General features: G+C 41.6%; 1 protein-coding gene across 1 annotated transcript; it reads left to right on the top strand.

Annotated features, from left to right (window-relative positions):
• The first annotated feature begins 3,860 nt into the window (after positions 1 to 3,860).
• Positions 3,861 to 13,794, top strand: LOC105895689 (calpain-1 catalytic subunit-like). The gene is made up of 19 exons (XM_031580947.2): positions 3,861 to 4,116; positions 4,268 to 4,337; positions 4,544 to 4,668; positions 4,851 to 4,984; positions 5,073 to 5,247; positions 5,496 to 5,570; positions 5,754 to 5,839; positions 9,894 to 9,968; positions 10,088 to 10,248; positions 10,343 to 10,509; positions 10,611 to 10,622; positions 11,686 to 11,891; positions 12,062 to 12,095; positions 12,215 to 12,283; positions 12,383 to 12,440; positions 12,729 to 12,784; positions 12,991 to 13,059; positions 13,166 to 13,244; positions 13,319 to 13,794. The coding sequence occupies exons 1-19, from the start codon at positions 3,880 to 3,882 to the stop codon at positions 13,441 to 13,443; spliced, it is 2,013 nt and encodes a 670-aa protein (XP_031436807.2). The 5' UTR covers positions 3,861 to 3,879; the 3' UTR covers positions 13,444 to 13,794.
• Positions 13,795 to 15,943: the final 2,149 nt, after the last annotated feature.

The raw sequence follows: 15,943 nt of genomic DNA, 5'->3' as shown, positions 1-15,943 counted from the left end.
AACCCTGTGCGATGTGTTTATCATTGCTTCACTTTCAGCCTTGTGCTGAGGGTGAGCCCGATTGCAATTGTTGTTTGTCTAATAAATATACTTATATGCAGCTCCGGAGTCCTGAGGTAACTAGGGTGAATTTTCACCTATCACCTTCCTTCATCAGTGTTTCATTGAATTAGTCCCATGGCACCTCCAGAAGGCTCAACAGTGGTGTCTGGCGTCCCAGACCCATCTCCCTCCGTACTCTTGATGGGTTACAACACATGCGACTACCAGAGACAATGTGATTTCACATATCTCGGTTTTAGTGCAGGTTAATTCACGACCCCAAGTAGTCTGCAAGCGCATCAGCCACAACCAATGACTCACTTTTTCAGCAGTCTCAGACAACTCCTTTGAAGCTCCTTTGAGAGACCAAAATCCAACCTAAGTGTTCTGGTTGATTTAGCAACAAAGCCTCTAACACTGAGAATGGTTGCATTGTTTAACTGTCCAGTAAACTTAATCAGCTAATAAACACTCATTGGATAATTACAAGAAGCCTTGAAGATGCCATGTTAAAGGATACAAAAAAGCTCATGCTTATGACAAGGAAATGGAAAGGTGCAGAAAAGTGGTATTTCCTAGCAGGAGAACAAAATAAGTTGACCTTGCTTCAACAGAACAGCAAACTTGTCTTCAAATGAAACTGGACGATGGACTAGTCTGATCATGAAGACCCCGGAACATTTTGAATTTGACTATTGAACCCCTGGACATTCAACTCTCCATTGATTCAATTATTAAAAATAATCCACTGATATACTATATTTAGTTTAGTTAACGAGATAATAACGCAACATGAGCAGCTGTATCAAAGTCAAACTAGTTTTGAAAGAAAGATAACATTGCATAATGCACATATACTGATGTGTAATATTACTTGTTATAACATCTTTTGGCCAGCAGATACTAATATAGAAGCCTGATTACAAAATGAATAGGTTCTTGAAACCTCTGGATAAAAGTGACCCCATGTGATATAATTTTCTGATGACAAGACAACAATCAGCAATACCATTTTGATCTGGGTCTGACTCAAAAAGTGATTAGGATCTTTATCCTGATTTTGAAAAGGTTTGAAGAAACTTGACCTTGCAAGGAAGGGGGAGGGAGCTACATCAGCGCATTGTGAGACTTTGGACTGTTTGAGTATGGTGAGGAAAAGGTACCTCAAGTTCCAACATCAGTGACATGGAAGTGGGTTTAAAGTGTTTCTTGGGTCATATCTGCCTCATTTATTTTCTGGCGCTTCATTGGCTGAATGCAGCTGTGACTCGGAAATAGTTTTGCATTTGTTCTTTTTCTTAGAACAAAATGATGAGACATATTTCTTTATACTTTTTAAACATTTTTGTAGTTTTTGCTGTACTGACAACAGTTTACAATTGTATCTTTGTTGTTTCATTCACTGTTTACTTATTGAAGATCAGATGTACCCTCATGTCCCTTTGCAAACGTTCCCACTTGGTCACAAGCTGTAAAAGGACACAAAACAATGGATACAATCTAGAATGGAAAATTGGAAATCTTGCAAATCAAATCCTACTTAATAATAATAGTTGTTGACAAAAAAATGTGCAGGTGAAGAGAGTAATGTTTATATTGGTGTAATTGACAGATATCACTCTCAAAATACAAGTGGTCTTTCAACACAAGACCCTGTTTTCTGTCCAAAAGAAAGGCCAAACTACTACAGCAAAACACCCTTTGTGTTAATCACCTTAAATGCCCTTGGTAGTCACTGGGGTGTTGAAGGAGCTATCATACTGCCTACATAGCTGGATAGCCTGTCATGACTTGAATGAGACCTCAAAATGAGAATCAGATGCCCCAGTGGCATTTAAGGAGTAGCATCCTTAAATGTACTATTGTGTAAGAAGTAATAAGAAGGTAGACTTGACCGTTTTATTTTGAGATGAATAGGAATTGAAAAAGGATGTGTAGATGCTGAGGATGGCCGTCTCCTGTCCTTGCATTTTGCTCTAAAGAGGAGATCTACACATCTCTACATAAAGCTCAGGGCATTGTTTTAGAATATGGCAACTGTGCTATCATGAATGTGCTCCCACCAAAACTGTCTTTTGAAGCTGAAGAATACAAAAAATATGTAGCTTTCTGAATTGCTTTTCACATTCCTTATGTTCATATTTTCAGGGTCATATTTTATATTTTATTAATCAGTCTTGACTTATCAGGGAATAACTGGAAAGCTCTTCAGGTGTGTTTGTGTGGAAGGAAATTTCTCTGGAAGGCTTGAGGCTATTCCCTCCTGCCAGCTGTCTTTCCAAACCTTCACTTGGTCTTTCCCTTGTAGTCAGTTGCCCTATTCACAGCAGTCACATACTCTAGACAGGTCATTTTAGTTATACACAGGAAAAGATGTTAAATTCCTTGTGCTACTGGTTGGAGACTTCCCACAGTGGCCAATCCACTCACTGTCATATGCAAGTACTCGTAGTCAGCAACCTAACCAACACAACAACTGCCCAACCATAGATCTTGTGCAGCAGGATACAACAACACACAACTGGCTGGAGACAGCCGCAACATGCGCCGCATGTTGTACCCTGGTTCTGCACTCCTTTACAGAACAACATGCACTGTCTGTAGCCGTCAAGTGCTAAAGACAACAGTGCTAAACACAACAACTTTTCACATTCCTTATGTTCATATTTTCAGGGTAATATTTTATATTTTATTTATCAGTCTTGACTGCAGACAAAAATATTGATGCAGCTGTTTTTATCTTAAATTCCAAATATTCTATTGTATAGAAGTTTTTGAACATGGAATATTTTGCCACTCTGCATTAAAGACATGTAGAGTAATGTTTTGAATAAAGCACAAATGAAATAAGGGTGAAGGTAGCAATGACAATATATTGTTAACATTACTGTGCCCTTGACAAATATTTCCCTTGGCAAGTAGCACCTAAATGTAGAATTTGCATAAAAATCACACTGGGTTGTTCCGTCAAGTTCCGTCAAGTTATTGCAAGGTTGCCAAATTCCATGTGTCAGAAACAACAACAGCATCACTGCTGCATAGTTATAGTGAAAGAACATTATTTTGAAGTGGGTTGTGTATTTGCAAACACATGATTTATTGAATTATTCATTTTGAGTGCATAAGCTGCCAAAAAACTCAAGAAATACAAAGCAACTCAGAGAATTACATGGTTTATTTTAAGTATATCATCGGATCTAGCTGTAGGATTTGTTGTGAGTTGTGAAAAATGAACTTAAGAATGTTTTTTATTATTATGACTGGTAAAAGTCTGCAGTAAAATGATGGAGATGGACAGACGGAGAGGAACAGTCTGAAGTAGAATGACAAATCCTTGGCGGTGGTAATAAGATGGTATTCCCACAAAAACAACGAGTTCTTAAAAGTGCTTTGGGGCAATTTAGTGGGTGTGAGCATGTTCGCACAGAGGCCACACAATGAACATGTGCAACATGTGCAACATGAATTTGTACCAGACCGAAGCAGTATTTAAGGATCAATCACAGTCGCTGATAGTCTCACGTCTGGGACCTCTCTTCTTCAGTCGACACCATCTGCTTTGTGACAGGTAACTTAACCTTACTTGTCATAGAGAAAATATTTGAACTGCGTGTTACTTGTGCATCAGCTTCTCATCTGTTCATATGCTTGTAACAGGTTTTATAAGTAGATAATACAAGACAAGGAATTCATTATCACCTGCAAAGTTTATTTAGTGAAGGTAAGTTATTGCAGATATGGATTACATTACCTTCTATATATCATCCTTGCCGTTTTTACTGCTTTGACTTAATTGTTTGTTTTTTGTTAGTTTCACTTAAGGGTGCCACTGCCAGAATGCCTCCTCCTGGTGTGTGTCTGAATATTATGAATGAACGCAATAAGAAAAATGGCAGAGGATCTACCACCAACCCTGACAAGTTCCTGGATCAAGACTTCGAACAGCTGCAGAAATACTGCACCATTAATCGCAAGAGGTACATCGATGACATGTTTCCACCAGATCGTAGGTCCATTGGCAACGGAGTACTGGAGCCTGATGAGCTGGCCAGAGTTGTGTGGCGAAGACCACGGGTATGTCAATTCCTTGTAAATGGTGGGTGCTGGGACTGCTGAGGTTACCACATAAGCTTGTGAATGAATGCAGACCAGCAATGAATATATAGGCCTCCTTATAATAAGGAAGTTTGACATGACATAAAATGAATACATTTATTTTTTTTAGAAACTGGTGGAAAACCCTTGTTTCATTTTGGACGGTTTATCAAGGTTTGACTTTGGACAAGGAGCTATTGGTAAGATTATGCTTGAAAAACACTAACAAATGACTATCCACCTACTATTTACGTGTTATGTGTAATGTGTTATTTATGTATCATATATGCTTACTGTCAAATCATCTTAGTTCTTTAATAATGTAGATTATGAAACAAATAAAGACATAGCAAAGCAAACATAACATGGTTACCTCTACTGACTCTTAGTACTTATTTTGTTTCAGGAAACTGTTGGTTCCTGGCTTCTATTGGAGCGCTGACCTTTCAGAAGCACATTAGGGAGCAGATCATCCCTGTGGATCAGTCTTTTCAGGAGGGGGAGGGCTATGTAGGCTTATTTCACTTCAGGGTAAGGAAGGAATGGCCAATTAAAAAAAATAAAAAAAACCTGATCAGCAATCAAAAAAGACATAAACATAAAATTTTATTGACATAAAAAAACATTTATGTTTTCCATCATTCATTTATTAAAGAGCCTCATCACACGTTTTTAGTGTAACAGCATTTTCAGTCGTTGTTCTCTTCTTTCAGTTCTGGAGATTTGGGAAGTGGGTAGATGTGGTGATTGACGACAAGCTTCCAACAATTGATGGGAGGCTGATATTTGTGCGCTCGAAAACCCCCAATGAGTTTTGGGCTGCACTGATGGAGAAGGCCTATGCCAAGTATGTGGTCTAGCTGCCTTTATGATGCTCCTTGGTGTATTTAACAGGTCAGTTAAAGCCATTTGCCCCCCCCACCCACCCACTGTAGGGTATGTGGCTCCTATGCTGACATGAATGCTGGCACTGTGTCAGAGGCCCTGAAGGACTTCACAGGGGGGATCTACAGGACATTCAAGCTGGATGAAGCCCCCCCTGACCTGTGGGACATCATTTTGAGGGCTGCCCAGTCCAAATCCCTCATGGGCTGTGGCACTCCTCAAGGAGTGAGTAGTTCTCCGGAATCTGTCCTATCCTTCTCCACAAAGTGAGTTGAGTTGAGTTGTGGCGAGATGATCTCACTGTACTTCATGTCTATTATGTAAATCCTAGAGTGAAAAGGATAGAGCAGCTTTTTCTAAGAAAGCTTATTTTAAAGGACAGCATAGATGTTAACAAAGGTTTTGTCAAATGCTAAATTCACACAACTACTGTTGCCTCTCGGTTGTAATGCTTTTCTGTGTGTCACTTTAAGGCAACATCTGCCAACACTGTTTTACCAAACGGGATTGTGCAGGGCCATGCCTACACCATCACAGGAGTAACTAAGGTAATATACTAATGGAATGGGAGTGGTTGGTTGCTTATATTATCATGTGGTGGTGTTTCATAACCCATGTGACCTACTAGTATGTGTGATTTTATCGCTATAGAAGCGCAAGTCAGACCAGCGCAAAGAGACAATGTATTAGTGTTGAAACATAAATGTGTGATACTGTGTGGCTCCCAACAGCTAATGACCAACAATCAGTCTGTGAAACTGGTGAGATTGTTCAACCCCCATGGACACGGAGAGTGGAATGGTAATTGGAGTGATAAGTGAGTTCCGCTTAAATCAGAAGTTATAGGATTTTTACTTTTTAAAAGTGCATCAATATGTATACATGAATAGACTTATTAGATGTGCAGGTTAAATCATTCAACATTTTAAATTAGCACCAACATTGCCACGAAAAACACCTCGACATGGTGGACACGTTTAAGGACCTTTTTCTGCTTTAGATATCTTATTGATATTACCTGATGAATAGATAGCATAAGCCAGATTCATTTATTGATTTGAACTGTAACTGAAGAAATGAAGTGTAGTGCAACTGATGATGAGTGAGTAGACCTCACTACTGTGGGCACTGCTCAAATCTGCATTCTACAACACTGCAGGCTGAGGAGATGAGGAGTTGAAACACACAGCATTTTCAGATCAGAATGTAAACAAAAAGCACTTGTTGCCCGAAAAACAAGACTTAAACAGCACAGTAACTAACAGTACCCTCCCTCTTACGGACGCCTCCTGCCATCTTAACTGTGGGAACAGGATGAGTCTTTAGAAAGTCTCTAACGAGGGTGCGGTCCACAATGTACCCAGATGGGACCCAGCATCTCTCCTCGGGTCCATAACCCTCCCAGTCCACTAACAACTGGAGGCCACGACCCAGACGCCGAACGTCAAGGAGTTGATGAACTGTGAAAGTCGCTGAGCCATCAATGACCCGTGGTGGAGGAGGGGGTTTGGGAGCAGGGCAGAGCTGGTTGCAGATGAAGGGCTTAACCCTGGACACGTGGAAGGTGGGTTGGATGCGGTGGAGGATGGGGGGGAGCTTGAGTCGGACAACAGCAGGGCCAATGACTGGGGAAAGGGCCGATGCAGCGGGGACTCCACCTTGAGTGGAATGTCCCAGGTTGACCCTCATCATAAGGGGGGGCCTTGGAGCGATGGCGGTCAGCTTGGCGCTGTCCGTGTCCTCCTCCAGGTCTGACGGCAACGGCGGATAAAGGCCCGGGCAGATGGCACGCCGACCACCACTTCCTGGGCAGGAAAAAGAGGGGGCTGGTAGGCGAGACTGTTACATCGCCGCGAGGCCAGCCCGGCTACATGCGGTGAAACTTGCACTTCTCTGCCTTGACATAGAGTTGATTCTCAAGAAGGTGTTGGAGAACCTGGCGGACATGGTCAGAAAGGGAGCGAGAAAATGTAAATATCGTCTAGATAAACAAAACCAAATGTATTAATCACATCTCTCAGGACATCATTTATCAAGGCTTGAAAGACAGCAGACGCATTGGTCAAACTGAACGGTACCACCTGGTACTCATAGTGGCCTGTCGGGGTATTAAACAACGTCTTCCATTCATCTGATCCGAACGAGGTGGTAAGCATTTCCGAGATCCAGCTTGGAGAAGATAGAGGATCCGTGTCGAATGCAGAGGACATGAGGGAAGAGGGTATTGATCCTTGACTGATGTCATTGAGGCCCCCGATAATCAATACAAGGGTGAAGAGAGCCATCTTTTTGGCCACAAAAAAGAATCCTGCCCCTGCAGGAGAGAAAGAGGGGCGAATTATGCCAGCAGTCAACGAATCCTGGATATACCTCCCCAAGGCCTCAGTCTCGGGTTGGGAAAGAGAGTAGTCGGCTTCTAGGTGGCGCCTTGCCTGGCAGGAGGTCAATACCACAGTCATCGGGCGGTGAGGTGGCAAAGTAATGGCTCTGGACTTACTAAACAGGTCCATGTAGACAGGGTCACTGCAGACAGGTCAGGGAATTCTCCTGGGGGAATTGGAACGTGGGCTTGGCGGAGGCAGAGAGATAGGCAGGATGGGCTCTAGCCCAGAATCTTGTTGACCCAGTCAATGTGAGGGTTGTGTTTCTTCAGCCAGGGACGACCAAGAACAACCGGAGCATGAGGAGAATCAATGATGTGGTGCTGAATCGATTCACGATGATTATCAGAAAAAAAACAGGGACAGGAGCAGAGACATGGATAACATTAGCTAGCTTCTTACCATTCAGGGCGTTGGCCACAAGGGGAGAGTGTAGAGGAAGAAGAGACAGTTGCCATTGAGCAGCCACGGAAGCATCAATAAAATTCTCATCAGCCCCAGAGTCAATGAGAACAGTGAGTTGTAGTTGCTGACCTTGCCACTCTGGGAGGCTGGGAGAAGGACAGAGGAGGACTTGAGGCAGCGCTCACCAGTACTCCTACTGATGAGCTTCGCCTTTTACTGGACTAGAACGTAGTGACCAGACACACAACAGTACAGACAGCAGTAAGAGCTGAGTCTTCGCTGTTTCTCCGCATCACAGATGTGATATCGGTTAATCTGCATAGGCTCAGGGTTCGGAGGTGCAGTGGGAGGCAGGCAAGGCAGGTTGAGGAGTTATTCCCTCACTGGGTGCTCTAACCGGGTCTCTGGAAGCTCTCCACTTGCGGCACTGCTGCACCCGGGAGTCCACACAGATAGCCAGGTCCACGAGGGCATCAAAGATGATGGGAGATTCTTGGGCAATTAACTCATCCTTTAACTTCTCAGAGAGACCATTGAAAAACACATCAAACAGGGCTTCAGTATTCCATCCACTAGAAGCAGTAAGAGTCCGAAACTCTATGACATAGCCCGACACAGAGCGATTACCTTGCCTAAACTCTATGGCACAGTCCGACACAGAGCGATTACCTTGCCCAACATGCATGATCTACCGCTCTGCCTCTCTGCCGTGTTTGGAACGGTCAAAAACCTTCCTCATCTCCGCTGAGAACGTGGTGAAAGAGTTACAGAAGGTCTTTCTGGCGTCCCAGACTGCTGTGCCACCCTTGCTCAATCTGCAGGGAAAGCAGATGGTTGCAATTGAAAAATCAGGTCATATTGAGACAAAAACGAACGACGCGTTCCCCTGAATAGTGTGTTGGGGGGGGCACACGGGGCTTAGACAGGCAGAGTGGGTCGTGGTGGAACAGGCTGCTGACGAGGTGGTGGCGATGGGGTTTGAAACAGCTGAAGTTGTTGCACCTGGGCTGTGAGGTCCTTGAACCCAGTAGACATAGCCTCTACCAATCTTCTCCAGTAGCTTTTGTTGTCTCCCCAGCACGACTCCATGTTGTCCACTGTCTTGAACTGAGTTGGTTCCTCTGGGTCCATGTTGGCCAGATCGTGCTGTTACGACTCTCAGTAGTGAAGGACCCACTTGCAGACAACACGGCTCAAGTTTCAGAGTTTTTAATAAAGTTCACAGGCAACAATCCAGAGTGAAAAGGCAGTCCCGTAGTCAACAGGCAGGCAAATCCAATAATCCAAACAGAGTTCAAGGCAGAAGTATCCAAAACAGAATCCAACAGGGTCAGGTCAAGAAGCAGGCCAAAGGTTAAAAGTGGAAAGGCACAGGTAAATAACTGGAACTATTTGGCAGAGACTGAAAGGCACACGGGGCTTAAATACCCACAAACCAATTGCAACAAACTGAAATCAGGTGTGCACACAAAATGGCGGGAAACCAAACAAAGGACAGGGTGGAGTCAGAGCCACATGGCTTTTCAAAACAAAAACAGAAAGCACATGACACCCCCACATGATAAGAATGTAAACAAAAAGCACATGTTGCCCGAAAAACAAGACTCAAACAGCACAGTTACTAACAGCAACATTGACCTTAGTGTGGAATTTGCTTAAGAAAACCCTAGCCTTTGTTTCTATTGTGAGGAGCCAATATGGTGTTAAAGTTTAGGCTTTGTCTGTCAAGCTGGTTTGCCTGCTTTGTATGTTTATGATCTCACATTCATTGAAATGAGCCATCATGATCTGGATAGACAGTTTCATTATAATTACTTTTTTCTATTCGGTGTTTTTGGCAAACTTTCCTTTCCTTATTTAACAAGAGGTGTATCATGCCCAATGGGGGAGCTTTAGAGCATTGTTGTGAAACTTTGCAGAAGGGTGAAATGTGAAAATCAAGTCCTGGATTGTAACATGATGAGACTCATTCCCACAGCTTGTACTGTATGTAGAGTTTTTATGAAATGCCAACGTTTCTTCTGATCTCTGAGTTTTTCGATCAGCAGAAAGTGCGTACTGAGATGTGTTTATTTTTTATTGTAGATCAAACAGTTGGCAATCTGTGAGCCCAGAGGACAGAACAAAGTGCCTCTCAATCACTGATGATGGCGAGTTCTGGTATGAAAATCAATCCAATAAATGTAAAAGTACCTTGTAGTTTTTATTTATTTATATCCAATGGTTATGTTACCATCCACAATCCTTAATTGAGTATGTCCATTATCCTTCATCTTAAGGATGTCAATGGAAGATTTCTGTAGCAGCTATTCTGATATGGATATCTGCTGTTTGTGCCCTGATTTCCTCGATGGGTCCTCTGAGTGCCACTGGACCTCCAAATTCCACGACGGCCGATGGGTCGCTGGAACCACTGCTGGCGGCTGCATGAATTACAGAGGTGCGTTCAATAACACAACAGAGATGTAATACATAAGAACCTTTTACTAGTTGGATGTTTCAACACCAGTGCATGTGTGTTTATTGCATGTCAGAGAGTTTCTGGACAAATCCTCAATATCACATCAAGCTGGATGCCGTGGATGATGAGTGCGCTTCGGAGCAGGGACCAAACAACATGCTGGTGTCTCTCATGCAGAAGCCTGACAAGAGGAACAGGCAGCTGGTTTCCAACCTTCACATTGGCTTCTCAGTTTTCAGCGTGCGTTAAAGTCTTTCAAGATACATTTTATGTGTCTAAGGCCCATGGTATTTCCCTCTGAAGCTCATTTAATTGTTGTTTTTTTCTTCATCTCTAAACAGGTGCCTCCTGAGGTATGTACTCTGCCCTTTTGCGTTGTTAAAATGAACATGGAGGTTGAACAGACTTGAGACATGTGAATACTTGTGAAACTACCTGTTTTAGCGGTGTGCAGGTTTTGGGTGCAGGTTTGCAGGGAGAATTCTTGTCTTGAAGTTAAAAAGCCAGTGCCATAAATATGACATGATTGTTTAAACGGTCCACTTGGGCTGACCCACAGCTTGGGCCACCACTGCTATTACCTCTAGAAACAAAAATATACTGAAAAAACTGATAAGTTAGTACGAATAGTGACCTCGTTTTAATGACAGGATCAAAGTTCTAATTAGTAATATGATTAAATCACACACTTGTGGTTTAATGGTGTGCCTTTAAGGCTTATGTGTCAGCTGAAGAGACTCGCATGTTTTCTATGAGTTGCACTGGAGGAAATTCTAAATACAAGGTGTTAGGTGAAAATGTACTCAAGTTACCTCAGGACTCCGGAGTTGCATATAAGTATATTTATCAGACAACAACAACAAGCTCGTTGGGCTCACCCACGTCCCGGCAGGTCAGAGAGAAGCACTTCCCAGAGGGTTTACTCCCAGACTGCAGTAGACAAGAGAGAAGCAATATTAAACACATTGCACAAGGTTTATATAGATAGAAGTTTATCTAATGGTGACGCCATAAATGTTTAACATCTCAGTCATTCTAGGTCCATGACTAAGCTTCTTGTCTTCCAAGGATGTATGTTCTTCCCAGGGTCGAGAGCACATTTCGACCCTGTCACCAATGAGCTCACCCAAATATGCTCTTGCACATATGCAGACTAAGTGGCACCTAATAATCTAAGTTACACACACACAGAAACACAGAAAAGCCATGTTCCTGCTTACATAAGCACATGATTCATACAAGGTATAAATTAATATAAGGCACTTGATTCATATATTCTGAAGTCATTAACAGTGTTTCGAAATTATCTCCATCACAAGGGAAGCCAAATGGCTTTAGATAGTTCCTTCAAGGCTGTCAATTCTGTGACTTTCAAATGAATAAATGTGAGCTGAAGGTGGAGTCATTCTACTTTAGTACAAAGGGAAACGAGGGAAGTTACCTGCAGAGTTCTTCATGAGGAACCCTGTGGCTTCAACCAAAAACTACATGAATGCTCGAGAAGTCATGGAGTTCTTCAGACTGGTCCCGGGCGAGTACATCATTGTCCCCTCTACTTTCAAGCCCAATGAGACGGCTTCCTTCATCCTGGCCATACTCTCCAAGTCAGACAGCCACCTTGAGTAAGAGCTCATTTCTAAAACTGGTCATCAGTTTGCCTTCTGACTGACTGAAATCTGTAATACTGTTTCACTCAGATGGACTTGTTCTGTCTATGTGTGCATGCTATACACAGTGTTGCTGACTGAATCTTAAGGTTTTTTATTTATTTTGTAATATATTGATTTTTCAGGGAAAGTTCCTCTCATCATGTGGAGATTACTAAGGTGATTTTTTAATTATGTTAGGTTTCTTGCTCTTTATTGAGGTAACTCAAACTAATTGAACAATGAGGAGAGACTTATTTAGGTGCCTTCTAAAATTCACTTCTGTAAAATACTTTTAGCCCACTCCAACTGAAAACGGAGGTGATACTGACTCCAAAGCAACCTTGTTCCGACAGTACTCGGATCAGGTATTATTCATTTATTTATTGTGTGCCTTACAGCTTTTTTTAGTGTTCATATTGAAACTGCAAGTAAAACTGATATGCTGTTGTTTTTCATTGGTGAAGTACGAGGAGGTAGATGCTGAGCAACTCCAGAACCTTCTGAATGAGAACCTTCTCCAAGGTGAGTTTCACACTTACACCACCCACGTTTCATCACACACACACCACCCCTTCCCACTTAAAATACTCAAAACCACTAATGGTTTTGTCCCCTACGGCCATATTTACACATGGCATGCCCAGACATTGTTCCTGCATCATAAAACAGGTTTCTGAATACACAATGTCTTTTTTTTGTGTGTTTTCAAAACAATACGACAGAGCTGTTATGTAAGCCTGCTGTGCTCTAAAGGTATTCTGTTTTGTGTGAGATAGAATCCCAATCTTGCTTCTTTCTCTGCTCTTGCAGGCAAGTCACCGGGCTTTGGCCTAGATACCTGCCGCAGTATGGTGGCCTTGATGGATGTATCCTGTCACTTACATATTTGATTCTGAACCTTAGTCTTATAATAGCACAATATATTATATTCAACACAATAGAATTTATGACTGTTTATTATGCTTCCTGCTGTATTGAACTTTGCATTAAAATGACAAGAGTGTCATGTGTACACATGAATAACTGGACATTACATAGCTTCACATACTTTCTTAACCCACAAACCCTTTAGCTCACGGTCACAGGCCGTCTGGATGCCCGTGAGTTCCTTCGACTGTGGGACCGAGTTGTCTCCTACAAAGTAAGTGAGGTGGTCTTCTCACTGAGGTTTAAAAGTATTAAAGCTTTTGAGCAATGTTGTATTAATGATAACATTGTTTTTTTCCTTCTCAAATGTGTCTTGACAGGAACTTTTTAATCGTGCTGATATGACAAAAAATGGTGTCCTCTCCCTGGGTGAACTGCAGAATGCTATGATTGCCACAGGTATGTTTAGAAACACTGCTCAGGATATCAGGGTCTGCTGAGTGAGTTGTCACAGTGTGTGTCTCTGTCTGCAGGTATACAGATGAGCGATGGCATGCTAAACCTCATGGCTCTCCGCTACGGTGGCTCAACGGGAAGCCTGACGCTGGAGACCTTTGTGTCACTCATCCTGCGCTTGGAGTGCATGTCCAGTAAGTAGCAGCCCGTCATCCGTCCGCTTCCTCCCAGTCATTCTCGTATCATTGCATATGTACATTAGTATAGGGTTAGTTATGTGTTATAGAAATAGATGACATGATAAGATGGCCAGACATTCTATAGATGTATGTTCCCAACCGAATTTTAGTTTAATATGACTTCACTTCATTTTAGCAAGATGTTGAGGGTTTGATTAAAAAAAAAAAAACATGTCATTATGCCATGAATATTGGTCAAAAATGAGCCTATATTTCCTCTATTGTATTGTACTCCCTGCTGTATTTCTGTAGTGTAGTCCTACACTGTGTTATGATTATGATAAATGTAACACCCGCTTTATGACTACATGCTCATATCTTATCTTGTGCTCAACAGAGATATTCAAAAAAATGTCCGATGGGGTCGGCATTTACCTTCAAGAGAGTGAGGTAATGGAAAGTCTTGAAAATGACAAACAAAAAAGATTTATATGAGCGATATGATATCATGTCAACTAAAACTGGAATATCAACTGAACAGTCACATAATCTGTTATGCTCTCAACCTTGATGAGTCACACACAGACACACACACACACTGTATACTGTACATTTTTCATAACATTTTGATGGAACTATTTATTTAGTTACTGCAGTCATCTAATGATGTTCTTTTTATTTCAGTGGCTGTATCTAAGTATGTTTTCCTGAATGAACTTCAGTTGGGGAGCCAATGTCATGGACTAACTGGTGGGATAAAGCATTTTGAAGTGCGATGCATATACAAATTGAAATTAACTTTTTTATTTTGTGCTAAACTGCTACTGGTCTGTCTAAATATACAACATGTATTTACACACTCTCTGGGTTAGTATGTGTTTATGTGTAGTATATTGTTGGATAATGCTAATATATACTTATCGTTGGGGTAACACTTTACTTTGGGGAACAAAAGGTGCCATTAACACATTACTAATTGGTGTCTGTATTAGTGCCCAATAAGGTCTGCATTAAACACCATTAATCATTTATTAGGCCAGTATTCACCAATTTCTTACTGTTTTTTTGTTTGTTTGATGGAACGTGTGGTGGGAGGCTGAATAATGAAAAATATTTCTCCTTAACTAATCTTGTGTAATTTTTTGCTGAACATAAATCATTAAGTGCTCTTAAGAATACAATTATTAACAATATAGGTTAGGTTTCAGTTAAGAATTAGTTGAATACCATTGTAATCAAAATGTCAACCAACCTACCTTGTTCAAATCTTAAACACATTCATTAGGCTATATTGTGGTACATAGAGAGTCATTGAGGCACAACAATAGTTTTCTGGTTGAATGTTCAGCTCAAGTCTAGAAGGCCCTACAAGTCATGATCAGATGAACATGAATCAGACTAACGTTACCTCAGTTAATTAACTAAGTTACCTTATAACTGCAAAAGACACTGTAATCCTCAGGCTATCTGTTAGTAGCGAAGTGTAGTAGAAAAGTCAATGACAACACACCCAGTTTCCGGTTTCAAAATAAAAGTAAACAAAGTTAACGTGATCTTCAAGGTGGGAGGGTGCCGTTGGGAGGGCGGGGTGCCCCCCTAATATAATGGTAGGAGAAACACTGACCTACCTCAGCAGATGTCTTCAATATGTTTATTGTTTTGCCATATTTCTAAATCTTAATTTGTAAATTGTTCTTCCTAAAACCCACTAGAGAACACTATTTAAAAGGATATTTTCAAAAATGTCTTATGGGGACCATGCCCCCCAAACCCCCCTAGTTTTGCTGGGTCACAGGAAAAATATTAGGTTTTATCTAGGGGCTTAGCCCCCAAAAAAGTCGGTACCTAAATTCACCCCTGCTTTCTACCCTGACCCCCGGAACAGCAACGGTGGCGATTCAGTGATAAGAAGGGGAGAACATTAGCATCGGACTGCAGTTATCAGAAGATCTAGATCTAGATCTAAAGTTTTGCTACTGTCCAGTCAAAATCTAATGGGATTCGTTTATGACGCTCTAGCCTAATTAGTTCACTTCTGCAGCACACATGTGATTATAATATATTGGTCAGCTACTTCACAGAGAAAAGTCGCATGGAATAACGCACATTACCGTGAAATATGTAATCTGTTAATGTGCTACGTTCCATTCACCGCCAGGTGTCGCTCTTCTCTATATAACGTAAGAAGCGAACCATCTGCGCTAGATGGCTCTGAACACTGGAAAATGGGATACATTGCAATAACTGATAATGCAGTAGGTGACACCGTTTTAATAGCTTTACTACAATAGCCTATATTTAACAGTCTTGCGGCCTAAAACTTAACTAGATCCTCAGACATTAAGTTTAAATATGAATGTATTACTGTTTGATTCCTTGGAAACTTGCAAATTATGCAGAGTAGGCCTACTACCAGAGGGGTATTCCAAGTAAGTGTTTTAGTGTCAAACCTTGGTAAATAAAAAGTGTAAGTGGTAAACCTCCTTAAAGTAAAGCCGTATGGCTTTGTTTTGCTAGGGGAAC

Source organism: Clupea harengus, chromosome 14 (assembly GCF_900700415.2).
Source record: "Clupea harengus chromosome 14, Ch_v2.0.2, whole genome shotgun sequence".
NCBI classification, from domain to species: domain Eukaryota; kingdom Metazoa; phylum Chordata; class Actinopteri; order Clupeiformes; family Clupeidae; genus Clupea; species Clupea harengus.
The sequence above is the reverse complement of the archived record's forward strand: the minus strand, read 5'-3'. Positions and strand labels throughout refer to the sequence as shown.

What these genes read in the sequence shown, in the direction of transcription:
- LOC105895689 (XM_031580947.2), top strand. Translation starts at nt 3,880, where the DNA reads ATGCCTCCTCCTGGTGTGTGTCTGAATATTATGAATGAACGCAATAAG. An exon ending in ATGGAGAAGGCCTATGCCAA is followed by an intron (nt 4,985 to 5,072) that starts GTATGTGGTCTA and finishes CACCCACTGTAG; the next exon opens with GGTATGTGGCTCCTATGCTG. An exon ending in ACTGATGATGGCGAGTTCTG is followed by an intron (nt 9,969 to 10,087) that starts GTATGAAAATCA and finishes CTTCATCTTAAG; the next exon opens with GATGTCAATGGAAGATTTCT.